Source organism: Alligator mississippiensis, chromosome 1, assembly GCF_030867095.1.
Source record: "Alligator mississippiensis isolate rAllMis1 chromosome 1, rAllMis1, whole genome shotgun sequence".
NCBI classification, from domain to species: Eukaryota; Metazoa; Chordata; order Crocodylia; family Alligatoridae; genus Alligator; species Alligator mississippiensis.
Genome location: NC_081824.1, coordinates 228,534,142 through 228,561,137, shown reverse-complemented (window position 1 = coordinate 228,561,137; position 26,996 = coordinate 228,534,142). Strand labels below are relative to the sequence as shown.

At 42.2% G+C, this 26,996-nt stretch overlaps 1 protein-coding gene across 3 annotated transcripts in view; it reads left to right on the top strand.

Moving 5' to 3' along the window:
- The window catches only part of XRN2 (5'-3' exoribonuclease 2), a 103,489-nt gene that overhangs the window by 9,144 nt on the left and 67,349 nt on the right, over positions 1 to 26,996 (top strand). For all 3 annotated transcript variants that reach the window (XM_059720246.1, XM_019491018.2, XM_006277350.4), the window contains exons 2-15: positions 7,454 to 7,581; positions 7,660 to 7,771; positions 13,059 to 13,170; positions 15,823 to 15,881; positions 15,963 to 16,052; positions 17,237 to 17,309; positions 17,425 to 17,475; positions 17,878 to 18,035; positions 18,564 to 18,638; positions 18,732 to 18,865; positions 18,990 to 19,047; positions 19,160 to 19,267; positions 20,215 to 20,259; positions 23,236 to 23,364. In XM_059720246.1, the coding sequence (XP_059576229.1) occupies positions 7,454 to 7,581; positions 7,660 to 7,771; positions 13,059 to 13,170; positions 15,823 to 15,881; positions 15,963 to 16,052; positions 17,237 to 17,309; positions 17,425 to 17,475; positions 17,878 to 18,035; positions 18,564 to 18,638; positions 18,732 to 18,865; positions 18,990 to 19,047; positions 19,160 to 19,267; positions 20,215 to 20,259; positions 23,236 to 23,364 (1,332 nt within the window). The remainder of the gene's footprint in view (positions 1 to 7,453; positions 7,582 to 7,659; positions 7,772 to 13,058; positions 13,171 to 15,822; positions 15,882 to 15,962; positions 16,053 to 17,236; positions 17,310 to 17,424; positions 17,476 to 17,877; positions 18,036 to 18,563; positions 18,639 to 18,731; positions 18,866 to 18,989; positions 19,048 to 19,159; positions 19,268 to 20,214; positions 20,260 to 23,235; positions 23,365 to 26,996) is intronic.

Sequence of the window (26,996 nt, the reverse complement as noted above, 5' to 3'; positions counted from 1 at the left end):
ATAGTAGTAAGAAGCTTACTGATGCAAAGAAATTCAAAGTTTCTTCACAATGTAATCAATTCTGTATGTATTTTGGGATTGCTTATAAATCTTCCTAATCAGAAATGTTATATCCCCTGATAATGTATCTCCTTGAAATATTAACAAATTGATCCTTCTTCTCTTATCTTGCAAGATTATTTCTTTTTTTTTAATCTGATTAATCTTTTTCTCAAACCAAGCTGAAAGAATGAGAGAGAGATCTTGAAGATAATAAAAAATCTTGGGGAGAATATTCTTAATCAAATTCACATGAACTAATAAAGTGACAGCTAAAGTATTCTATTTGAAGATTTATTTTCAATGGTTTCAAAAGAGGTTGTAGATTAAAAGTGAACAGTTTAGTTATATCGCAAGAGATATCACTTCCAGATACTTAAACCCATTATAGGACTGTTTTTACATTGAAAATGTGATGGAGGTACTTTGGGGGTATGAGCATGTAAGGGTAAAGTTGCTGACTTAGTGCTCTGCAGTTTGGAACTGAACAGCTTCCCCAAGTCTTTTAAAAGAGATTGAAAATAAGTATAATCTTGGAGGTAAAGCGAAGAGGGCAATTTTCTTTTCTGTATCACATAGTTATAAGCCTTTGATATTCTCTGAATCACAGTCAGCTATAGCAAGAGGTTTGATTGAAAGATCAAATAAAATACAAGACAATTTTGTCTTGTCCTGTTATCTAATAGAAGCCAGAATGAATACATTTTTTTTAAAGAGTAGCTCTTAGCTGACTTAGAATAATTTTATAAGAATATTAAGCTTTGGTCCAAAGTATAGAAGGTAGTTGCAGCTAGTAGGCTTTGTCATTGTATCTGCTGTTAAAATAAAAATATTTTTTATTTCAGTCTCTGTATATTGCATAACATTTAATGTTCTTATTATATAATTAGTCAGATAATGAGAGATTGATTTTTGGCTGTTTGGGATGCATTGTAGAAAGGAGCACCTACAGGAGAACAGAGTGATCGAGAATAGCTTGTATGAATTCATCAAGAGCAAATCATGCCTGTCCAACTTGATTTCCTTTTAGCATATGTTGACAGGCTCTATAAATAGAGGTGCACCAGTACATTGGTCCAATATCGGATTGGTACCAATATAAAGAAAATTTGCTGTATTTGGCTCATAAATGCTTGTGTTGCACGCAGTACAGCACTCGGGCAGCCAGAAGCAGAGCCAGCTGCATGGAGAGCTGCCTCCAGCTGCCTTGGTTGTGGTGAAAGGGGAGGAGGGAGGGAGAGGGGTGGGGGGCAGATCAACCCTCCCTGCAGTGAGGGAAGGGGCAGGCACTGTTTGGGCAGGGTGGGCATGGAGGGGGGGGTGCGGCTCCTGCCCTTGCATCGGGGTGGGGGGGGTGTTAGTGTACCCTCAGATCTGCGTAGGGAAGGGCGGGCTGCAGATGGGGCTGCGTGGGGCTCTTCTCAGCAGGGGCTGGGCTCAGAGCGGGTGCTGGGAGGATTTTGCATCCACCCCAAATTTCGCTGCAGCTCAGCTCCCACTGTTGCTGCTGCCAGCCACCCAGCACAGCCCCGGCTCTTCCCGGCATGTGGGTGGAGGTGGGGTGTTAAGCCAGAGCAGCACCAGGTGGCTGGCAGTGGCAGCCCTGGGAGCTGAGCTCTAGCGAAATTTGTAGTGGATGCAGCATCCTCCCGGTGACTCTGAGCCCAGCCCACACCGAGAAGAGCCTCGGCTGCAGCCTAGCCGGCCTTGCCCTTCTCCACGCAGATCCAGGGGCACACACCTCCACCCTCCCAGGGTGAAACCAGCAGCAGGAGCTGCCTCCTGCCCCCACTCCATGGCTCCACCCTCCCCCGCTGGGCCTGGGCAGTGCCTGCACTTGCCCCCTCTCTCACCCCAGGGGGTGTTGATCTGCCCGCCCCAGGCCCTTTCCCTCCCTCCTCCCCTTCCACCACAATGGACTGACTAGCTGGAGGCAGGTGTATTGGAAATTGGATCAGTATTGACCGATAGGCCTCCTTAAATGTCAACTATTGGTATTGGCCCCCAGCATCTCTATCAGTGCACTCCATATATAAATGCAGAGAGCAGTGGATATGATGGATTGTATTTTCACACGTACCAGATGTCCCCAGATGAGACACGCACTTTGTTTTTTGGGAAAGCAGAATGAAGGAAAAGATTTTTCTGTAGTTCGGCCGCATAGAGCAGGGACAGAGCCTGGCCTCAGCTTACTCACCCTCCTTTTTCTGTCATGCAAGTTAGTTGTATAACCCTTTCATAGCTGACTTGTCAGCAGCTCTGCCAAAAGCTGAAATTGTAGCTGCTAATAAAGACTGGGCAGATCTAGGACTTTGAAATAGCTAAAATAGTTTTCAGATCTGTGAAATGGGGGAAGAAATAGCAAGAGCAACTAAATTGCAAATGCTTCATCAGCACTGTACAGAAAGGAATAGCTTGAGCAGTGGAGCATCAAGACAATTAAAAAGGAGCATAGGTCATTAACAGCTGTTGAGTAAAGAGCAATTAGCAGGAATCTGGTAGAATCTAATGAACCATGAAGTCAATTGGCTCCCTCAGCTGCCTGATTAGAAATGCCACTGCTGGTACTCTGAGCCCAAAATTAGCTTCCCTGCTTAAGACATGAATCCCAATTTTAGAAAACTAATTTTGGGAGAAAGGGTAGGTGTGCTATCTGAGTAAATGTGGTACCTTGATTTTTAACAAAGCTTTTGATCTTGTGTCAATGACACTTTCATTAATCAGTTAAGGAAATACAGACTAGGCAAAAGTACTTTAATAGGGATGCATAACTTGTTGGATCATTCTGCTCAATGAATAGTCATCAGTGATTCAATGTCTAGTTAAGAGGGCACGAAGGAGGACCTGGATAACTAGGCCAATCAACCTAACTTCCATCCTAGGGAAAATCATAGAAAAGTTCATCAAGGAGTCTATCTGTGATAAGCTTGCAGAAGGTAAGATTCTGAATGACAGCCAGCATGGCTTTGTTGCCAGCATGTCTTTCCTTATCAACCTCATCTACTTCTATGACCAGGTAACTCGCCACCTGGACATGAGAGAGTAGGTTGACATTATATACCTAGACTTACAAAAGGCCTTTGATCTAGTATCCCATAATGTCCTCATGAGAAAATTGGAGGATTGTGAGCTGAATTCCGAGACAGTCGGGGGTGAGAAACTGGCTGCAGGATAGGACCCAGAGAGTCATAGTGAATGGATGTGTCATCCTAGCGAGAAGTGGGTGGCAGTGTCCTGCAGGGGTCAGTGCTTGGTCCAGTACTTTTCAACATCTTTATTAATGATTTGGCTGTGGAGGTGAAGAGCTTACTGGCCAAGTTTGCAGACAACGCCAAGTTATGGGGAAATGTGGTCACGCTTGAAGACAGGCTACAGTTACAGGTGGACTGAGACAGACTAGCAAATTGGGTGGATTGGAACCAGATGAAGTTCAATATTGAGAAATGTAAAGTGTTCCACCTGGGGATGAGTGACCTCCAACACATCTACAGGCTTGGTGGCACCAAACTGACTAGCAACACAAATGAAAGGGACCTGAGGGTAATAATAGACGACAATATGAATATGAACCGGCAGCGTGATGCTGTAGCCAGTAGGGCAAATAATACTCTGGCATGCATCAATTGATGCATCTCCAGTAAAGTCAAGGAGGTGATTCTTCCGCTCTACTCAGTGCTGGTGAGACCGCAGCTGGAGTACTGCGTCCAGTTCTGGACGCCACACTTTAACAAGAACGTGGACAAGCTTGAGAGAGTCCAAAGAAGAACCACCCGTATGATCAGAGTTTTAAAAGGCAAGCCATACAAAGGAAGGCTGATGTATCTGAGACTCTTCAGTCTGAGGAAAAGAAGGCTGAGAGGGGACCTGGTAGCTATACTAGGGGAGTACATGAAGAGCTTGGTGAGCAGCTGTTCACCAGAGCACCCAAGGGGAAAACCAGGAGTAATAGACAGAAACTCCTGGAAGATCAATTCAGGCTCAACATTAGGAAAAACTTCTTCACAGTCAGGGTGTTCAGACTGTGGCATAAGCTCCTTCTAGAGATGGTGAATTCACCTACCCTGGAAATCTTCAAGAGGAGACTGGACAGTTACCTTGCTGGGGTCACCTGACCCCAGTTATCTTGCCTGCTTGGTGCAGGGGGCTGGCCCCAATGATCTTCTGAGGTCCCTTCCAGCCTTACTTTCCTGTAATCTTATATATCAGACAGAGACCATTAGCTAAAACTGTATAATTTGATCAGATGGCAAAAATCAAATGGCAAAATTTACAATTTTCAGTATTTTATTTTTAAAAATCATATTTGCTTAACAAGAGAACATGGGCAGATAACTTTGTGTTCATAAACATTAGAATCTCTGTAGCACCTTCTGAACATGGTACTTGACCTGTTGGATGATCTTTTGTAATACCTCCACAGTTGTTTTCTTCTTTAATCTGACCATTTGAGGACTGTCAAATCTTACCTAAAATCTTTGAAGTCTGGGCTGGGGTAGGCACTGCACAGTTTGGCAGAGTGCAGTACAGAGCCGCAAGCAGCTCATCTGGGGTGGAGTCGGGAAGTGGCTCCTTCTGTTGCATTTATGGGTGTGGGGGGACATGTGCCCCCGAATCTGTGTATGGAGCAAGGGAGGGCTGCAGGCTGCTGTGGGCTGGGGTCAAGGCAGCACTGGGCTGTTCCTGGCGGGGGTGTTGTGCTAGGCTGGGCAAAGGGAGAGGAGCACAGTGGGGGGGGACTATAGCAAATTCTGGAGTGGCTGCAGCCCCTCCCATAGCCCCACTCCCAGCCCTGCCACCAGCTGCCCCTCCTGTAGCCCAGCCCAGGCCCTGCAGGAAAGAGCCCAGCGCAGCCCCGGCGCCAGACTGCCCCATGTGCAGAACTGGGAGCACATGCCCCTCATGCCCTCCCAGGGTGCATGTGGTAGCAGAAGCCTCCCCCATGCCCCCCAGGTGAGCTGCTCTGTCTGGCTGTGCAGCCCCTGCCCCAGACCCACTCCCTACCTCACTGTGGGGGTCTATGGGAGCAGGGCTCTGGGAGGGGCTGCAGCCACTCCAGAATTCGTCGTAGCCCCCTTCTCCCAGCACCACTACCACCCGCCCTGAGCACAGCCTGGTCCAGCCCCTGCTGGGAAGAGCCCAGTACTGCCCCATCCCTAGCCCACAGCCACAGCCTGCCCTGCGTCGCATGCAGATCCAGGGGCGCGTGCGCTCATGCCTTCCTGGGGCCATGCATAGTGATGGAAGCTGCCCCCCACCCCCTCTACACACAGCTCAGTCCCCTGCCCCAGCTGTGTGGCCCCTGCCTTAGCCCCAGCCCCACTCCCTCCCCTGCCGCTGGGGCAGCCCACCCTGCCCCATGCAGATCCGGGAGCACACAGCCCCCATGCTCCTGGGGTACATGTAGTGGCAGGAGTCACCCCCACTCCCCACCCTTCCCTAACGAGCCACTTCTGGCTCCATCCCATGCCCTGCTCTGTCTGTGCAGTGCCTGCCCCAGCGCTAGCCCCACTCCCTTACCACAGGGGCCTCAATCTGCTCCTCCCCCTCCCCCCCCCGTGCTTAAAAACAAGAAAAAAATATGAAGGGGTATAGGAGCTGAAACAGAGTCAGAAGGGGTACGCTTATTTTAAAAAGTTGAAAACCCCCTGGGCCAAATCATTGGCCGTGTTGGGCCAATTTCTAATGCAGTCAATTTTTTTATATCGGTGCCAATCCGATATTGGACCGATGTATTGGTGCACCTCTATAGGTAACCGTAGTAGGATTACTGCCTCTTCTCCTACACGCATTAGAGAATTAAGACCAAAGGATGAGTGAGAGTGAGGCATGTAAATTATTATTTTCTGCGTGTTCCAGTGATGGCAAAATCCCGAAGCAAAGACAGCAGGGTAGAGAGCCCCAACCCACAGCAGGCAGCCTTCATCTGCCCTCCCTCCACTTGGCTCTGCTCTAGTTCAAAGTGTCCCTGCACTTAAAAATGGTGGTTGCAGTACTTGAACTAAAGCTCACTTGACAAGCTTTAGTTCAAGCACCCCTACCGCCATTTTTAAGTGCTGGGACACGGATCCCCTGGACAAGCGTCCCATGGCTCTGTCTCACTCCCAGCCTTGGCCCTGGGGTCCCATTCACCATCCTGGCTGGGCAGTGTCCCAGCCCCTGTCCTACTCCCTCCCTCACTGCTGGGGCCTCGATCTAACCCCACCCTCCCCACCCCTTCCCTCCTCTTCCCACTGCTTTCCATCCACAGACTTACCTACAGGATACTGCTCTCCAAGGTTATCAGATCAGTATTGGCTGATACGCCTGGAGAATAATCGGCTATCAGTATCAGTAGAGAAAATCTAGCACCAGGATGAAATTAACAAGTTTAGTTATAGAAGCTAGAAACTACTCTGTAATGAATAATGGAATTTGAGTACTAGAGTTCATCTACAAGGCACTGTGACTAATAATTAAAGTCTAGAGTGGTGGATACTTGTGGATGGACTCCTCAGCTGAGGTGGTTGTATTCAAAGGTTGTATGGTATCCATAAAGCATAATGCCACACATCTCTCCTCCTTTTCCCTAGAAAGGGGTAAGTTGGAGGGTGGAGGATGCTATCTGTCTCTGTTCAAGAACAAGATAAAGCTTGCTTCTTAAGGCTGTTCCTGGTCTCTTTTCACTACCTGGACTACTATTTTATTTTCTCTGCTTTGGGAACCTAGTCTTCTGTTGTCCCTTCTGAGTTACTGGATATTTAGCATTATGAATATAAGTGATCTACTGTGCCCCAGAATCTAATAAGATAAAGCAAAATATGGCACTTTTTTACTTTGACTACTATAAAGAATGAGGGTGAGCAAAAATGTGCTGCAAGTCAAATATTTAACATCAGTAAGTAGATATTACATCGATTTGTTTAAATGTGGTGGTTCATCCCTAGCATAAAAAAATAGAACAAAAATCACAAAATCTGGTGATTGTAAGCAGCTTGTAGTGTGTTTATAAGAAGCAGCAGTTGATAAGCTTTAAGATCTTATAGTTAATTAAATTTAGAGGGCTTATATAAAGTCTTGCCATCACTACAAAATTTCCTTTTGCTTTTGTAGACAGGAGAAATAAGACTGTTTTAGAGAGCAGTGTTTTAATTCTGGCGAACTATGGTAAAGCTTTTATTTCTTATCTGGGGGAACATATAACCACACAGAGTAGTGCTTGCTGGAAACCATTTTTAAATAATGCTATTTTTATAATGTAGGCATGGTTTGTATATAATTAAATTGTAAGGGGACTTTAACAATTGCACCTTATTTTGCTCTCTACCCTTAAAAACCCTCACATCCTCTGGGTCACATGCATGTCTCAAAGCCTTGTTGTCTTATTTGTACCATTTATATTTGAATAATGAAAGCTTAATTTTTTCTGTGTTCACAGCCTAAAGAATGCAATGGAGTCAAAATTCCAGTTGATACTAGTAAACCTAATCCCAATGAGGTGGAGTTTGATAACCTGTATTTGGATATGAATGGCATTATTCACCCTTGTACACATCCTGAAGATAAGTAAGTGACTTTCATATTTCAAAAACCATTTGTATTTTTCATGACTTGGGACACTAACCAAGGTGCCTTAAATTATAGACCAGCACCCAAAAATGAAGATGAAATGATGGTTGCAATTTTTGAGTACATCGACAGACTTTTTAACATCATAAGACCAAGACGACTTCTCTATATGGCAATAGATGGGGTGGTAAGTACTGACTTATTTATTTTCTTCTAGTAGATGACTGAAAGCTAAGGTTGATTTTTTCCTGGTTTCATAAACTTTGTTGGGTAAATTGTTCAAGTATATATAGTTCAGTTTATCGTTTAATGATATACTCATCATCAAACATTGGGTTTAGCAGTCGACACAGTTCATCTTGGAGAATGGCAAAGAAACGTTAGCAAAGGTGGCTTTATTCCCCAGTGTGTTTATATCAGGACTTTCTATTTTAGCCTCAACAGCTATTAAATTAGTTTACACAATGTACTACTAGGAAAAAAATCAGAAAACTACAGAAATGCATTCATTTACACCTTAGCAACTAACTTAATAGTTTAGTGAAAGATTTCAAGTACTCATACATGAGTGTTACTTGATAGCTTCATCCCAAATTGGCTGTACTTTAAAGGAGATTGTTGTGCCTGAATGCTTAAAACAGAAGCATTGAAACAGTGCAACAGGAAATCGGCCTGGGTGGACACCAGTCTCTTCAATGAGTTGGGAACTCAGAAAATCCTACAAAAAGTGCAAACTTGGTCATATTTCTAGGGAAGAGTATGAGATTGCATGGATGTGCAGAAAGAAAATTAGAAAGGCTGAGACATGATTTGAGAGGCAACTGGCAAGTGATGTAAGGCAATAGGAAGGGATTTTACAAGTATGTAAAAAGGAAGATCAAAGAAACCATAGCTCCCTTACAGAATGTGGAAGGCAATCTAGTCATGGACGATGCAGAGAAGGCTGAAGTATTTAATTCCTTTTTTTTACTTCAGCCTTCACAAATAGGGATAGCATCCAGATGATGAGTGCATTTGGCTGCAAAGATGGAGAAGGAGACAAAAAGCCTACAATAGTAGAAGAACTGGTTGGGGACTGCTTAAAAAAGCTAGATGTTTTCAGATCAGCGGGACTGAGTGGGATGCACCTTAGCATGCAAAAGGAGTGACTGAAGTAATTTCAGAACTGTTGGCTATAGAGGTGCTCCGATACATCGATCCAATATCAGATTGGCACCAATATAAAGAAAATCAATTGGATCGGAAATCGGCCTGATGTGGCTGATAATTTGGCCGATAAATGCCCATGCATACATGCAGCTGCAGTGCAGCACGCAGGCAGCAAGGAGCACAGCTCAGCAGCTTGGAGAGCTGCGTGCAACTGGTATGTCTGTTGTGGTGGAAGGGAAGGGGTGTAGGGGGGCATATCAGCGTCCCCTGCAGTAAGGGAGGAACTAGGGCTGGGTCAGGTGCTGCCTGGGCGGGGTGCAGGATGGAGCTGTGGCTCATCTGGGGGACGGCTCTCACCGCTGTGCATACTCCAGGAGGGCATGGAGGGGGTGCACATGGATTTGCATGGGGGGGCGGAGGGGGCTGGGGCTGTGCCAGGCTCTTCCCGCCAAGTTGCGGGGTGGGGGAGGATTGGGCCGGGGCTATACTTGGGGCAGGCAGCAGGGTGGCTGCAGGGGGCCTACAGCAAAATTTGGGGTGGCTACAGCCCCCCCCCATAGCCCTCCTCACAGCACTACTGCCTCCTGCCCCAAGCACAGTCCAGCTCCTGCCGGGAAGAGCCCAGCACAGCCTCAACCCATAGTTGCAACCTGCTCTACCCCATCCCGTGCAGATCTGTGAGGCACGCAGCCCCCCCGGATGAGTCGTGGCTCCGTCCCATGCCCCGCCCCGGCTGGGCAGTGCCTACCCTAGCCCCACTCCCTCCCTCACCACAGAGACCTTGATTACCCCCCAACACCGCTTCCCTTCCCCTTCCACCACAACAGACTTACTAGCTGCATGCAGCTGTATCAGAAATCGCATTGGTATTAGCCAGTATGCCTCCTCAAAAATCAGCTATCGGTATCAGCCCCCAAAATCTCTATCAGTGCTCCCCTAGTTGGCTATCTTTGAGAACTTGTGGAGGTTGGGTGAGGTCCTAGATCATTGGAAAAGGGCAAACATAGGGCTCCTAGACACGTTACATTTGCAGAGCCTGCTCTAATGTGCTGGAAATCAAGTAATTTAATAAAAAATAAAACACATTCAATGAGCTTTAGGTCAGAGTGCCCTGCTGCCATTTTTCAGAGCAGGACACTGATATACGTGATACATGAATGCTTTTAATTAGCATGGCTTGCTAATTAAAGTGCCCAGCATGGCGTCCCACCGCACATGTAAAAATGCTCATAATGTCCATCTTCAAGAAGTGGGGAAAAGGAGGATCCAGGAAATTATAGACTAGTCAGGCTTACCTTGATACCTGGAAGGATCATGGAACAGGTTCTGAAGTAATCCATTGTGAAGCACCTACAAGGGAAAACAAGAGGAACAGCCAGCTTGGATTTACTGGAAGCAAGTCATGTCTGACCAACTTGATTTACTTCTATGATGAGGTGACAGGCTTTGTGGCTGGGTAGAGAACAGTGTGTGTGATATACCTTGCCTTTAGCAAAACTTTGGCATTGTCTTCTATGACACTATCATTAGCTGCCTAAGGAAATGCAGGAAGAAATACAGACAAGATGAATATATAATTGGTTGGATCATCATGCTCAATGAGCATTCATCAATTGCTCAATATCCAGTTGGGAAGAGGTATCAAGTGGGTTTCCCTCAAGGTTTGCCCTCGGTTCCGAAACCATGTTGCTCCAAATCTTCATTAATGATTTGCAAGATGGGATTGAGTGCATGTTTAGCAAATCTGCAGATGACACCAAGTTGAGTGGAGTTGCTGGCATTCTGGAGGGCAGAGCTAGGATCCAGAAGGACCTGGATAGACTGGAGAAATGGTCCACATTCAACCAGATGAGGTTCACCAAGGATAAATGCAAAGTCCTGTAGTTGGGACAGAATAACTGCATGTACAAATACAGACTGAGCAATGACTGGCTAGGCTACAGTAGTGCAGAGGAGGAGCTGGCGCTTACTGCTGAATATGAGCCAGCATTGTGTTCTTGTTAAACACGCATGCACGCCAACAGCATATTATGAAGTTGTATTAACAGCATTGTCACTTGCAAATCAGGGGAAGTGATTCTTCTGTTCTGTTCAGCTCGGGTGAGGCCTCACCTGGAGCACTGCATTCAGTTTTGAGCCCTGCACTTTGGGAAGGATGTGGACAATTTGGAAAGAGTCTGGTGGAGAGTGAAAAAGTTATTAGAAGCCTGGGAGGCATGATTTATGAGAAAAGGCTGAAAACACCAGTAGTATTTAGTCTGGAGAAGAGACGACTGAGGGGGATTTCATAATAGTGTTCAGATACCTTAAAGGTAATTACAGAGAGGATGGAGATGGTCATAGGGCACAGGACAAGAGCAGTGGCCTCAAGCGGCAGGAGAGGAAATTAGGTTGGAGATAAGGAAATTACGGACTATGAAGGAGGTGAAGGATTGGACCAGGTTACCTACACAGTTGTGGAATCTCTGTGACAGGAAATTTTCCAGGATAAACTAGACAGTCACTTTGTCCTTTCCAGCCTTACTCTTGCATACACGACTCTGACTCCCCTGCCCAAATGACCACGTACCATTTACTTCTGGATCAGTTGGGGCCTGTCTCCTCGTACCAGTCCAGAGCAAGGCTTAAGCTCCTACCTCTGGAGCCATAGTCAGATGCCTTCACTGCTCTGTCTCCATGTCCCAAGAGTTGGTAGAAAGGCATGAAGTTTGGTTTTTGGTTTGGAACATGCTCAAAGTGGACATTTTCCATGTTTACCTCACACCTTGAAGATCTTGAATTGGGGTGTTTCTCTGACTAGAAGGTGATGAGCTACTGCTGCCTCTAGACTATTGGTTCCCAACCTTGGGGTGTGATGCAAATCAGGGTCACGGGGGGTGGTGCTTAGTAGGGTCGCAAAGGGCCCACACGTACACTCAGGTATGTGCCCTGGGAGCAGTGTGTGGGCAGGGCTGTTGTGTACACGGGGGAATGGCAGCTCCCCTGCCTCCGGGCCGCCACTGCCGCCGCACTCCGTTCCCAGTAGCCCCTGCGGCGCCATGTTGGGAGGTCCTGTTGGTGGCCAATTTAGGGCCACAGCAAAAGAAAAAAGGTTGGGAAACACTGCTCTAGACAGTTGGCAAAGACTGAGTGGGACTGAAACAAGGATTAGTGGGGATGAATGGAGTCTGCTTGATGCAAGGCTATCCATTGTTTCTAGGTCATTTCAGACTGTAAAATTCTCATTCTAACAGCAAGACCTCAGTGTTCAGAATCTGTAAGTTTACTGGATGTAGATTTGAATATATGTGCCTAAAAGACAAACATAGACTAACCCTGTGATTCTGTGGTTCTAGTCAGTGCAACAGGTAGATGCACTATGTTTCTGACATTTTAGTAAGAGGCATAATTATTTTCTTTAAAATGTTGAACGAAACACCTCCATGAATGTGTTCATGCTTTTCTCGGGAATTAAAAAAGGATTCCTTTCTTAGTTGCTTTGTCATCATGACAGATGCTCCTAAAAAGATGGAGGAAACTGAAAGATAAAAATTATGGTTTTCATTGGAAAAGGAGAGTAAGTCTCTTCAGTTTTGTAGATTGTGTAAAAATACCTTCTTTGTCAAAAGGAGAAGGGGACAGAGGTCCAGAAAAGGGTGGAAATGCAGTTCTGAGTGTTTAAGGTAATATTGGATAGGAGCTTCCTGATTGTTAAGTGCTGTTTGAGAATAAGTGGAAAAAATGAACATATTGGGGAGTACATGGGAGGGAATGTTGGCTTTACTAGTTTCTCTTCTTGGCACTTCATGACCTGAAACCAGTGCAAATAAGAATTCTAGGACTGGTATCAATATCAGCATTCTTCTGTGGGTAGATGTTTTAGAGTTGGCTTTTCCTTTCTTGAAGAAATGGTGACATCTCTCATTTATTTAAGTCCAAGATGAGAATTATTCCTTATTTATCATGGTGCGGGTGGAAAACCCCTTGGATATGAATACAAGGCTGGGGGGCAGGCAGCAGCTGTACCTCTGGCCCTGATCCCAACCCAGGCCTGAGGTTGGAGTTGGAGTCACAGCCACTGTCCCTTCTCCCCCACCTTGCTGCCTTTGACCTAGTGTAGGCTTTCAAGGGTTGTACAACTATAGGAACTCATTTTGGAGGAGAATACATGTGAAAGAAAAAGAATAACTAAGGAGGTGAAACTAAGAAGGTGAAACTTTTTACATCGTTGCCGCTAGCCTGATGCACTTCCTTGACTAGAGAACCCTTTAAGCTTATTGGGTGTTAGTGGCACAAAACTGTATTTTAATGCAAAGTTGAATAAAATCCTGTAATGTGTATTTTAGGCTCCCCGTGCAAAAATGAATCAACAGAGATCCAGAAGATTCAGAGCATCAAAGGAGGGAGTGGAAGCTACAGAAGAGAAGCAAAGAGTAAGACAAGAGATACTGGCAAAAGGTAGAGATATGTTCATCACATTAGGCACTGTTGGTAACTGATGCTTTTAACAGTGATAGCTATATTGTGTTTATTCTAGATCATAGTTTTATTTATACAATGCCAGACGAGTGGATCGTATAATCTATAATAATTATAAAAATAAAGATCTTTGTTTTCAATCCAAAGCAGATGATCATGGCTGTGTTTTTCTCCCCTCTGTCTCTGTCCAAAGCCTACGGAAGACTGATATCATTCTGAGCAATTTTTTTAAAAGAAGTTTGGATATTAGAGCAGGAATAATGGAAAGCTAATCAAAAGTATTGTGATGGTTGCATGCATGAGGCACAACAGTGCAAGTGAGGGGGAAGAGAGAGCGAGAGCAACAAAATGAGAGATGGGACTGCTGGGTAGGAGTAAAAAACAGTAGATATAAGTAGTACCTTGAAAATGAAGGTTGATTTGAGCTTGAACTCATGACTATGACATGTCTTGAATGTAAGGAACACTGCTTTAGCTGAAGCATACAAGTCGAGTTGAAGAAATGAGTTAGGAAAGCTGGGTAAAGGGAAGTTTTACGACTTGATTGCCTTTTATGATCAAGTAACTAAATCCTTGGATGATGGTGTTGCCGTGAACGTAGTCTTTCTAGACTTTAAGAAGGCCTTTGACACTGTCTCTCACCCCATCCTCATCAATAAATTAGGCGACTGTGGCATTGATGCCTACACAGTTGGATGGGTAAAAAATTGGCTGATGGGGCGCACCCAGAGAGTAGTGGTGGACAGGTTGTACTCAACCTGGCAAGATGTAAGCAGTGGGGTACCCCAGGACTCGGTCTGCAGGCCCGCACTGTATAACATCTTCATCAGCGACTTGGACAAGGGGATTGAAAGCATCTTGTCCAAGTTTGCTGATGACACTAAGATGTGGGGTGAGGTGGACACACTTGAAGGGAGAGAGAAGCTGCAACTAGATTTAGACAGACTACAAAAGTGGGCAGACAAGAATAGAATGGGGTTCAATGTAGACAAATGCAGGGTGCTGCACCTTGGGAGAAGGAATCCACAGCATACATACAGGCTGGGGAGTTCCCCTCTTGAAAGCACAGAGGCGGAAAGGGATTTTGGAGTCATTATTGACTCCAAGATGAACATGAGCCGCCAATGCCAGACTGCAGCCAGCAAGGCCAGCCATACCTTTTCATGCATCCAAAGGTGCATCTCAAGCTGGTCCAGAGCGGTGATACTTCCCCTCTATGCGACATTGGTCAGGCCACAGTCGGAGTACTGCGTCCAGTACTGGGCGCCTCACTTTAAAAAGGATGTGGCCAGCCTGGAGAGGGTTCAGAGGAGGGCCACCCTCTTGGTGAGAGGGCAGCAGGACAGGCCCTATGAGGAGAGACTGAGGGACCTGAACCTATTCAGCCTCGGCAAGGGGAGGCTGAGGGGGGACCTGGTGACTGCCTACAAACTCATCAGGGAAGATCATCAGCAAATAGGAAGAGCCCTTTTCTCCCCAGCACCACCTGGAGTGATGAGGAACAATGGTAATAAGTTGATGGATAATAGGTTTAGGTTAGAGATCAGAAGGCAGTATTTTACAGTTAGGGTGGCCAGACTCTGGAACCAACTTCCTAGGGAAGTGGTCCTCACCCCTACCTTGGGCAAATTCAAGAGGAGATTGGATGATCACCTGTCTGGGGTCTTGTGAACCCAGCATTCATTCCTGCCTGTGGCAGGGGGTCAGGCTAGATGATCTGATCAAGTCCCTCCTTACCCTAGCTACTATGAAACTATGAAGTTGCAGCAGTTCAGGTGAGAGCATCAAGGTGCAAGCTGTTGTCAAATGGAAGGGGAAGACTAGAAGTGTCAGAGGGAGAAATAATAAAACTTCCATGAGAACCTGTATTATGAGACTGGAGAAAGGGAGAGGTCAAATAGCTTTGCCGACTCAGGATCCTGAATGACCAAATGAGTAGCAGTGTGTGAACAATGAAAGTGTAAGGGAGATTGTATAGGATGTAAGTTATTTCTTAATGTTTGACCTATTTTAGGGTATGGATGGATGAACAAACTATGCTGAGTTAAAGGAGAGGGGGGGATGGAGAAGAACTAACCATGTGTTAGCTGCTCCACTGAATCTGTAGTTGTTTGGCAGCAAGTTAAAGTAAACTGCAGTTACTTAGCCTTGTCACTTACCCCTGTAAGCTGCCCTTTTAAACTAGTTATAATTTGTTTGTTTCTGCATATGCTTAGAGTTCAAATGTTGGTGTAGCTATGATGGTCCAGGAAATATGCAATTTGCTTTTTCTCCACACCTGAATAATGGCACATGGTGTCTGAAAGCTTGTTTTAACATCTTTTCCAACTATACAGCTAGTCCAGTAAGTTTCCACCAGAAAAACATTGCTTCATTACACTTCAAGGAAGGCTCTTCCTGATAATCTAGTTCATGAATATTATTTAATTATAGTATCTTGCTAATTATCTTGTTCAGGTATAACATAATGGTAAGAGCAGCTTGCTGTTGAAAAAAGTCAAAAGTAGCCCTTAATAAAAGAGTACTGAGCAACCCATATTTTGTTTCTTAATTATCCATGCAAAAATATTGCTATTTTCCCATATTAGTTTATTTTAATGTGGGTTTTTAAAATTATTTTTGTTTCTGTAGGTGGCATTCTTCCTGCAGAGGAAGTGAAAGAGAGATTTGATAGCAATTGTATTACCCCAGTAAGTAGTCTTTTACTTTACCCAGCTATTGCTAGCACCAGAATGATGGGCTAATTTATTTTTTTTTCTATCACTTTTTAGGGAACTGAGTTTATGGACAATCTAGCTAAATGCCTTCGCTATTACATTGCTGATCGTTTAAACAATGACCCAGGATGGAAAAATTTGACAGTAAGTTTCACGCTTTGATACTTCAAGAAAATTAGTGTGATTCTATTAGTCTGGACTGTGGTGTGATTGAACAGTGTAAATTTTAACAGCAGATTAGACTTGCCATCTGGCACTTTGATGTTTCTGGAGATGGACTGGCTTGCACATCTGATCTGAGCATCCCTTGTCACAACTTAAGGCTTTTCACTGAAGAGATACATTTCATTCTAATAACACTATCCAGCAGAGCTATTTGTTTTGAATTTATATAACACTTTTTTTAAAAGGCAATAATGGTTTTTTATATTGGGGTGAAGTAGGACACCCTAGAATCCTTCCTTCTTTGAGAAATCCTTCTTTTAAGATACAGAATTGCTTGGCACATTTTATCCCCTTGTTTGTGACGTGTATTTTAAAACTTGTGTTTTCATTTAAGTGACAAGCATTAGGCCTGGGTTCTTTATCTTATTTATTGGAAGTGATGGTGAGACCCATAGTGACACACAAGAAAATGACTTGTATCACTTGTTTTCTTGACTTTCTGGACTTGCTTTTTCTGTTAAGTTTCTTCCTGTTAACTGATAACCTTGTATTTACCCTGTGTTAAAAGCTGAATTATTCGACTTCAGATGCTGCGGCCTGTTTTGTTTTCCATAGATTGTCGTTTTAATTATGTTCTAATTAAGCAGGGTCAACTGCCCTATAGTTCCCTTTCTGGAAAAAAGTGAATTTATAAACTCCAGTGTTGAAGTACTTTATGGCTCCATTGCTGTGGTATTTGTGTCTGGGGTTTCAAATTTTTAAGGGGTCTAAGTGATTACTCCAATACATCCTTACATTGCTGGTTGACTTAACCATTTACTTGGAAACTTCAGTTATATTAGCAAGATCTTGATAACTTTTCTGAGTATTCTAATCGGATTAACATTTTAACTTCAACATAAAATTGTTTGAAATCTGTTTGAATACAGTTATTTGTGAGATCCTAAATAGGAAATGACTCATGTTATACTGAAATTACACACGTGTACTGCATTCTGAGTTAAAATAGATTAGATGAAGTTACTAAATAGGATTTTGAGTGGTCAGAAATCAGATAGTTAGGAACACAAATGCATTAAACATTTGTTTGTTTGTTTGTTTGTATGTTTTTATTGTTTCCTGTTGCCATTACATGATTTGACATTGCTGTAAATATTTTATAGGTTATTTTATCAGATGCTAGTGCTCCTGGTGAAGGTGAACACAAAATAATGGATTACATTAGAAGGCAAAGAGGTAAAAGCTACCTAAAATGTGTGCATTTTTATTGCACTTCTTTAGGTATGTTCAGAAATATCAGTTCAATTGCACACACAAGTATGATTTGAATGATGGTATTTTTTTTGTTTAGCTCAACCAAACCATGATCCAAACACTCATCATTGTTTATGTGGGGCTGATGGTAAGTCCTTTACTAAGATTATATTGGTAATTAAGCTTTCTAACATTGGTAGTTTCTAGATTGTTAGCTGAATGCTCAGCATGATGCATACATTGGAAATGTCCAGGCATTTGGTTAAAATACCTATTTTCAGAAGCACAGTTTATTTTACTGGCGGTGGGGGAGGGAAGAGGATTGAATGTTATCCATATTCAGTATTTTTCATAGTTGAAGGAATATATTTAATTTACACCTGTAGTATCAAATGCCAATTTTCTTAAGATCATTCAAAATGTACTTTAAAGCACACCTGCCTCTTAGTTAACACTTATTTAAAATTGAGTGATTTGGTTCTTTGACTCTTAAAGCAGCTTTAATAATTTCTTCCTTTTGTTACCTCTTCTTTCTCTCTTCTGCTGGTAGCTGATTTGATTATGCTTGGGCTAGCCACGCATGAGCCAAACTTCACTATAATCAGAGAAGAGTTTAAACCAAATAAACCCAGACCCTGTGCTCTTTGTAACCAGTTGGGACATGAAGTTAAAGATTGCCAAGGTTTGCCAAGAGAAAAACAAGGCGAGGTAAGAGCTTAAACAGCTTGTAGAAATCTTTTTCTATGTCAGCTTAGTTGTTGTCTGTTTAATGTCCACAGAGATTATTTGTGTTAAGGTTCAGTAGTATCAGTGCAAGTAGCTGGCTCTTCTTAGATAAAAGGAAAATATGGATGTCACTGTTCTGACATCCTAAAATCATGGTGCAAATCTGAAATCCTCACTAAACCTCTGTGGTTTAGTAGGGTAAAGCTACTAATAAAGTCTATATGTATTTTGATTTTTTTCCCCTCCGTAACCATAAGGGTTTGAGAATCTGTACATGTAACAATTGTATGGGTATTGAATGATACTGGTATAAGCTATTGCTGTATAACTCTTATATCTGCACCTTAGTGTAACAGCTGATTTTTTTTCCTGCTCCCACCCCCACTTCCCAAAGCTGTCCTCTTCCATTTTAAAAACTGTACGTAGGCTAGATCTAACTCTAAAACTGAGCTAGAATATTTTTAAGATGGACCAACATATCAATAGTACCTTCTTTGTTTTACATTTTAGCATGACCAGTTTGCTGATTGTCCTCTTACCTCTGAACAAGAGTTCATCTTTATCCGATTAAATGTTCTCCGAGAGGTATGCCAAAGTAATTATCCAGGCTGTTTTATGTAAGGAACATTTTGGGTAACATCTGTAAGTGTTTCCAATATCTGCTTTCTTGTACTGTAGTATTTGGAAAAAGAACTCACCATGGCCAGTTTGCCTTTTACTTTTGATTTTGAGAGAAGCATTGATGACTGGGTCTTCATGTGTTTCTTCGTTGGAAATGACTTTCTTCCTCATCTGCCATCACTGGAGATCAGGTACAGCTGCTGTACATTCAGGAATATATTAGCTTACAGTTTTCCCACCTATAAATAAGATTATTTTAGTTAAGTGGTGCATGGCATAGAATTTAACTTTTTTTGTTTTTGGTTTTATTCACAGGGAGGGAGCAATCGATCGCCTGGTTAACATATACAAAAATGTGGTGCACAAAACTGGGGTAAAAACATATTAAACTTTTTGCCGCGGTTTAAAAAAAAAAGTGTGTGTTTATGTATATAAAATAAATAAATAAATATGATTCAGAACTTTCTCTTCTGTTTTTCTTACAGGGGTACCTCACAGAGAGTGGCTTTGTCAACCTACAGCGAGTACAGATGATTATGTTAGCAGTTGGAGAAGTTGAAGATAACATTTTTAAAAAAAGGAAAGATGATGAGGTAATGTGTTTGCAGTATTTTGGGAGTTCACCCTAAATGGCTGATAGTGTTTAGAAGAATGTAGCTTTCTTTTCAGACTTTATCTTACATTATGATCATAATCTTTATAAAGAACTCAGAGGAGCCTGAAAATAAGACTTAATTTTTTTGCCCATGCCTGCTTCCCACCTCCTCATTACATTAGGTTATCCTTCATAGCAATGAACTGTATAACCTGTCTTTTGAGCTGCTAATAGCTCTCCCAAGCAGGGATAAAGTGAAAATGATATGATTTTTGTTAATTTCCGTGATGCCCACAGCATAATAAAAGGCTGCTAGAAAACTGATGAGGCTGATTTTTTTTTTTTTCCTTACCCTCCTGCAACCTGGGAAAGTTGTGAATTCCAGTGGGGGCCCTGGACTGGTTTGAGAGAAGACTGAAGAAGACTAGTTTTATTTTTGGTTTGTTGTCAGTTGCCTTTTCAGCTCTTACAAATATAATCCATGTAATATTAAATTCAAACTCTGCAGTAGCCAGTAGTATTGTTCCCTTACTTTGCCAGGGAAAACTTCCTACTTGCCAGTAGCAAGTAGGTGAGTGCAGTTTTAAAACCTTGCATATTTAATTCTCTGCTGCAGTACAGGCAATATGCTAGGCGCACCATACATAATAGTCACACAGCAGTAAGTGCTCTGAGACAAGGACTGAAAGTCAGCTGAGTGACCTTTTATTTTTCTGCTCTTCTCAAACCTATTCTGACTTTGATCTATTTTTATACTTTTAAAAGCTCACTTGCTCAGCCCTTTTGGCTGTGCAACTTGTCTAAAATGCTTTTAAAAGCTAGTTTTATCTTGGGACAGGGGACAAGTAATCTACTAGGTGAAAATCTTCCCTTTCCGGTTGATTTGTGAAGAGAGTAATTTTTTCATTGTAAAGTTTAACTTAATCATCTTTATTTTTGATTCAGGAGAACTTCAAAAGACGACAAAAAGAAAAGAGAAAAAGGATGAAGGTAAATTTAAGTGTTCAGTTGTTTGTCATGATGTAACAAACCCCAGTGTTACCAACAAAAGTGTTAGTTCATTTTCAGTAAGTGGTTTAATCAAAGCTGCAGCAATAAAAGTAAGAAATAATAATTTGCTTTGTGTCCATCCTGTGAATATAAAGTTACTGTTGATGTGTTAAAAGAATTGAAGATTCCAAATGATAAGCACACTTTCTCCATGAGTCCCATGGAAAGGAGACTAAGTGATTTGCTTAAGTTCACACAAGAAGCTAGTGACAGGGCAGGGAGTTGAACCTGAGTTTCTGGGCCCATGCTTTTAGTTTAGCTGTCTGTCCATGCTCTCCCATAAAACAGTAATTGCTCAGCCTTTTGTCATACTCCAAGCTGTTTTTAAAAAGTTTTTTTCTACTACTTTTGGGAACTGCAGCTTTGAATAAAGAATTTACACTGATGAATCCTAAGTGAATCGACATTTTTTTTTTTTTTTTTTTACACCATTCTGAACTTTTAAGTGTTAAAGGATAATTATAAATTGGGCCTTCCTTGGCATTGGCGATGCGTAGGGGGTGCACTTGCACACCCTGAGGTCGGCCATGCACCCCTTAGAAGGACCAGCTGTGAAACTGGAAGTGCCAGCAGAAGTGCACTTCTGGTTTGGCTGCTGGCTCAGCAATTGGCCACGGGGGGACCCGACAACCCCCCCACGCCCTCCTTCATCACCCCCACATCAGTGATCTGGTGCCCTCCCCCCAGATTTGGGAGGCACCAGTCGCCCATGCTTCTTGGCATGCAAGTACATTTGCATCATATAACCAATGTATCAACTGTACCAGTTCTAGGGGGGGGGGCTGTGCAGTTGGGTCAGCAGTATACAGAAGTCAGATGATGTGAAAGTTTCTTTCCTGTTCTCTAGCCCAGGACCACAGCAATTAGCCATCCAGGTCCAGGGAAGTGATCCTCCCCCTCTATGCAGCAATGGTCAGACTGCAGCTGGAGTACTATGTCCAGCTCTGGATGCTGCAGTTCAAGCAGGATGCAGACAACCTGGAGAGGGTCCAAAGAAGAGCCACTTGCCTGATTAGAGGCCTGCAGGGAAGGCCCCATGGGGAAAGGCTAAGGGACCTTAACCTCTTCAGCCTCTCCAAGAGAAGGCTGAGGGGGGACCTTGTGGCGGTGTACAAATTCATAAGGGGAGAGCAACATATGAAGTAGGCAATGATCTGTTTACCAGGGTACCCCCTAGAATGACAAGGAACAATGACCATAAGCTACTACAGAGAAGGTTTAGGCTGGACATTAGGAAAAAGTTCTTCACAGTCAGGGTTGCCAGAATCTGGAATGGGCTCCCAAGGGGGAGGTGGTGCTCACCCCATCCTTGAGGGTCTTCAAGAAGAGATTGGATGGCACCTGGCTGGGATCACATGACCCCAGGGTTGGTGACTCTTTTCTTGCCTGGCAGAGGGTCGGACTAGATGGCCCACTGAGGTCCCTTCCAACTGTATGAATCCTCTTATCCTATCCACAGCTCCACAAGTGTCCTATGTCACACACTGTGTTCAAGATGTCCTCTGCATCGTGAAGATGCTACTTCTGCTTGCGTCTACCATGCTCTGCAACCTCTCTGGCATCTGTATTTATCTGCTGGGAGCTGTCCAGCACAACAACTCTTTGGCTGGAAGCTCTATTTTTCTGGGTGCTTTGTCCTCTTTGGCCAGATGGTAGCTGCTTCTTTTGGCTTGCCAGCAGTTATATTCCCTGATATGAACAAAGCTGGAAGTGGGCTGGCCTTAAAGCACTAAAGCCCAGCACTAATCTAGCACCTTAGCAGTGGGGAAGAGAGAGAGGCATGATATAACATGCCTCTTAACCAAACACTAAGTGCAGTGAAATATTATATTAGACTAATTAAAAAGAAAGCAAGCTGTTATACATGCATTTTGCCCATAAACTTGTGAATTCATAGCAACATAAAATAACCCAGGCTGAAAGGAGAAGCAGTGATTGTTGTGGGAACCTTAACTTGCCTTTTTCCCTCTGTATGTTGAATTCTTATCCTTAAACTTATATTAACTTAAAGATACTTGGAGCAAAAAACTTAACTTGGCTTTAAAAAAAGAGTGGTTGTGTGGGGTTTTTTGTTTGTTTTTGTTTTTTTCTTTCCTGGCTTGTTCATTTGATAACTGCAAAGCTTTCCAGGTTCAAACAAACATGTTACAGGATAACAAATAATTGTAACTTTTTGAGAGTGAGTAATCTGATTACTAATTATGTCAGGTTCCCAAAGCACTTGGAAACTTAGCTTCAAGTGCCCTAGTCTATTCAGTATATCATTAAAAAAAAAAAAAAAAGTCTAGAGGGAACCTCATGAGGTCAGCTGGTCCAGTCCCTTGCTTAGGGCAGGATCATCCTTGATTAAACTATGCTGTAGGATATCCCAGTGTTTTCCCAATTTTTTTTTTTTTCTTCCCCATGTATCTGTGTACTTCCCTGAAACCTGGGGACTATAGATAGAGTGGAAGTGTCATAGGATCATCATTCATTGCTTAGCTGGCTTTGCAAACATGATGGAACATGTTTTCACTAAGTCCTCTGCGCATGTAAGATTTAAGACTTGCCTGACATGCTATGCCTGTATGTAAATAAGATTTTGTAAGTCCCATGTTTCATGGTAATAGCTATGGAGTTTCTGTCCCTCCAAAAGATGTTGTCTCCTTTCTGTGAAAGAGGATTTAATACATTTTATGAATGTAGGGGGTCTCAATTGCCATTTTATCTATGTGTAATAAACCCTTAGGGAAGATCTTATTAAACATGCCCATTAGATGAACTAAGTGAATAATTGATTAAGTTAAGCTTGTTTTATAATAATTGGAAAAGTATAAAGTAATATCAAATATATGAATTTTATTTTTGTGATTTCTGATATTAGACTCATTTTAGCATATGTATAATTGTTTTTTCTCTCTTTTTTTTTTTTTTAAGAGGGATCAGCCTTCTTTTATCCCTGGTGGACAGTTTTCCCCTCAAGCATTGGGCAGTGGAAATAGGTCTAATCCTCAGACAATCAGTAACCCCAGACAAGCAGCCTTCGAAATGAGAATGCAGAACTCAGTAAGTGAATGATTCAATTTATTATAAACTTAAGGAAAAAGTAATAAATATACAAGAAACTGAAGTGTTGCAATTTACTTTTAGGTACTTAATAGCTCCACTTCCATTCTTTTATGAAGAACCACTCAGCTAGTTAGGTTTTTAATAATGACTTTTACAAAGCTCCTGAAATCAAGTTTTATTCCTTATTTTAATATTTCAAATCACTTTGCTGATTAGAGATATCTGAAAATGTAAATATAAAATAAAGCATGATTTCCTAATTAAATGCTTTTAAACAAGCTTTTTTCTGTTATCAATATTTATGGTGTTGATTTGCTGTGAGTGGGGGGGGTTAAGAATTTGTTTCAAAAGCAATGCAGGAAAAATAAAATTAACCACCTGAAATGGGTTTTTTACATGTTGTCACCCACATTAGTTTTACATTTGGTCTGCAATTTATCTATCCACTTCATAAACCAATTCAAATTCCAAACTCACTAGGTACTTCCTGTCTCTAATTTGGTGCTTCTCAACCTTTTATGACTTGAGGCACCAGAATAGACCAGAGGAACCCTGGATGGACTCAAAGCACCAATTGGAAAATGCCTGCACTTAGTTTTCAGTCTTTTATTTTTTGACTATAGGAAAAATAATAGAGCAATTTTTGTCGTAAAAAAACTCAGGAAGGCCATAACTTGGTATTTCTATTTGCAATCTCTGGGTTTATCTTGTGAATGTTTATATACCTAACAATGTTAACATTATGTGGTACCTTGCTGCACCCTTGAAAATGTCTGATGGTATCCTGGATGAGAATCACTGCTTTAGACGGTACTATAGTATTGTGAGTTTGTAGAATATCCCTACCACAATCTTTCAAGCTACTGTGATTGTATTGATCATAGAACTGCAAAAGCCCAGTTTTCTGGGAAGGCCAAGTGATATGTGTTGTGTCCCTTTTTTAAACAAACTCTTTTCCATCTAAAATTTTTCAGTCAGTAAGCTGGCAGCTAGTGCTTCTAAAATGGATCAAAAAAGTGGGGTTTTGGTAAGATTGTACTGACTTGTTGGTACTTTTTCCTTGTAATTCCAAAGTTGCTGGCATCTCTTAAAAGAAAGTAAGTTACACCCTAAATTGTTGCACTGACTAAACCTCTGCTTTTGTGGAAGTCCTAAGCTCTGCAGGAAGGCTTGTTTCCTTTTCTGCAGCTGGCTTCTACAGAGCTGAAAAGCTTCTTGTTGATCCTCTCTCCCTCTGCCTCTCTTGATCTGGTGCAGCTTTCAAAAAGCCACAGTGTTTTGTTTTGTTTTTTTATAAGGGGAGAGAGAGAGGTCATTACATGTACTGTCAGTTTTCTAATGATATCTGGTATCTTCCAAGATGTAAGCAAACTTGGGCTCCCAGTGTAACAATTTTGTTTTGTGTTTTTGTTCCAAATGCATTTTTTCACCTGGTTTTGGAGTAGCCTTCATTTTTACTTGGCATTAGTTTTCTTTATTTCTAAAGGAGAGGGAGACAGAGAAATAACATTTTTTTTTGTAGTTAGCCCAAGATAGGACTTCCCCTAATTTAGCTCTTCCCTTCATTTAATTAGGGGAGACAGGAGAAGCCCCTTGTCTTGGGTTTGAGTATAGGGTAGTGCAGCTCTGGCTCGACTCCAGTCCTGAACTGGGTTGGAGCTGCTGCCCTCCTTTTGTGTTTTGCCCCCACATGCTGCCCCTTCCTTCTGCTTATCTTCCCACTTCTGCCCAGACCATAGAGCATGTGGTTGCTCTGGCCCCTGCCTGCCCTGGTAGCAGGGGCCATGTGCTGGGAGAGGTAAAGGGGAGGGACAAGTAGTAGGAGGTCTGGTAGTATAGGGGGAAAATGTGCTAGGGCGCACAGGCACGGGAGGGGGGGGGGGGGGTAGTGTTGGGGAAAGGTAGTCGGCTGCTTGACTTACCTGTTACTTGCCCTACCACCTGTCTCCTACCACTACTTTCCCTGCTGCAGTCGTGGGGAGATGAATATAACATAACCCAGCAATAATTAGATTCTATGTATGGAAAGTTATTACAAATGTATAGATTCTAATTATTAGGCAGTTGTCTTAAATTGAAAGTCATCTTGGATTTGAGTAAATACAGCATATCCAGGTTTCAATACAGTACAGGCAGGAAGAATAAAGAAAATCCTTAACCTCCTACCTCTATGAAATGTCTATCAAAGCTGAATGTATTCAAGTCTTTTCCTGTCTCTACCATATGAAGATCACATTCAGGGTAGCTGACAAATAGCATTTAGTGTTTCTTAGAACAGATCTGCTAACTATCTGGTAGGATTACTTGTTTTTAGAGTGGTGTGTTCCTCAACAGAGAGCGTTTTACTATATTCCTTATGTTCTTTATAATAGTTCAAAAATCCACAATTTAAACAGGAAAGTGGTACACAATTCAGTCATAGTAGTTCAAAGTGTATTTAAACAGTACAATCTTTTTAACTGTTTTTGCTAGGATGTGGTGTTACTCATTGAATGAATCTTGCATATGCATAAGCTGCTTTAGCTCTGCTTTATTCAGTGCCTCTTAAAAGAAGTCGATGTTTACTAAGTAGCCAAATGAAGCTGCACTGTGCTATGTGCAGTGATCTTCTTCCTTAGAGCACTGGTAGTGAGTGAGTGGGGGGGTTTTTTGTGTTTTTTTTGGGAGGGGGGTTGTTCTATTTTTTCCAGTGCTTGTAACTCAGCTGAGTTCCAACCTATTTAATGCTAAAAATATATTTTTGTTTGTGGTAAGGTAGGGAAGTATCTTTCCCATTACATCAAATATGTGTGAAGTGACTAAATAGTTCTTAGTTCCTTTCCAAAAATTTTCAGCCATGGGAGACTCTTCAACATCTGAACACCTGAAAAGTAGAGGGTGTCATGGGAATGCTTAACTACATTTGATCACATAACTGTCACCAATGCAATCTATGATAAGGTTTTCTTGGGGATCATATGTACCTATCCAGCAATGGATGTATGTTAAAATAAGAGCGTCTTCACTAAAAAGTACCTTTTTTTCCCTCTAAGCCAGGGTAAATACCAATTTCTATCTTTAACTTGTATCATTTCTGTTCACTTTAATTCTGAAATGTACTTGAACTGAAGAAAACTGACTCGCGTAGTATTTTTGTATAGAAACATAACAATCCATATGTTTTGAGGCTCTTTCTTTGAAGTTTTACCCTCCCAGATCTTAGCTTATTACAGCCTTTAATGTTTTAACAGTTTTATCTCAATTTTTTTTTTTAAACTCTACTCTGCAGAAATGACATTTCCTACAACTACTGTACTTGATTCTTCTATGGTTAAATACTTAAATTTAAAGAGGTTTCACTTTTAATTTGCAGTAATATTCTAAATTTGGTGACCACTTCTGAATTCTAAATAGTCTGTAAGCAGTAGCGTACGTGTGGCACATTTTGCTGCCGTCATAAGGAGAAATCATAAAATAAACTGTAGGAATAAAAAGACCATAACTGTACACACAGGCTTATATTAAACTGTGGAATATACCAAACATTCTGTATTTTATCAAAAATAATTTTATACTTCCTCATTCATATTTATTTTACCATGATCTTTCTCAAATTTCATTGACTTCTGTTTTATGTTACATTTCAGTGC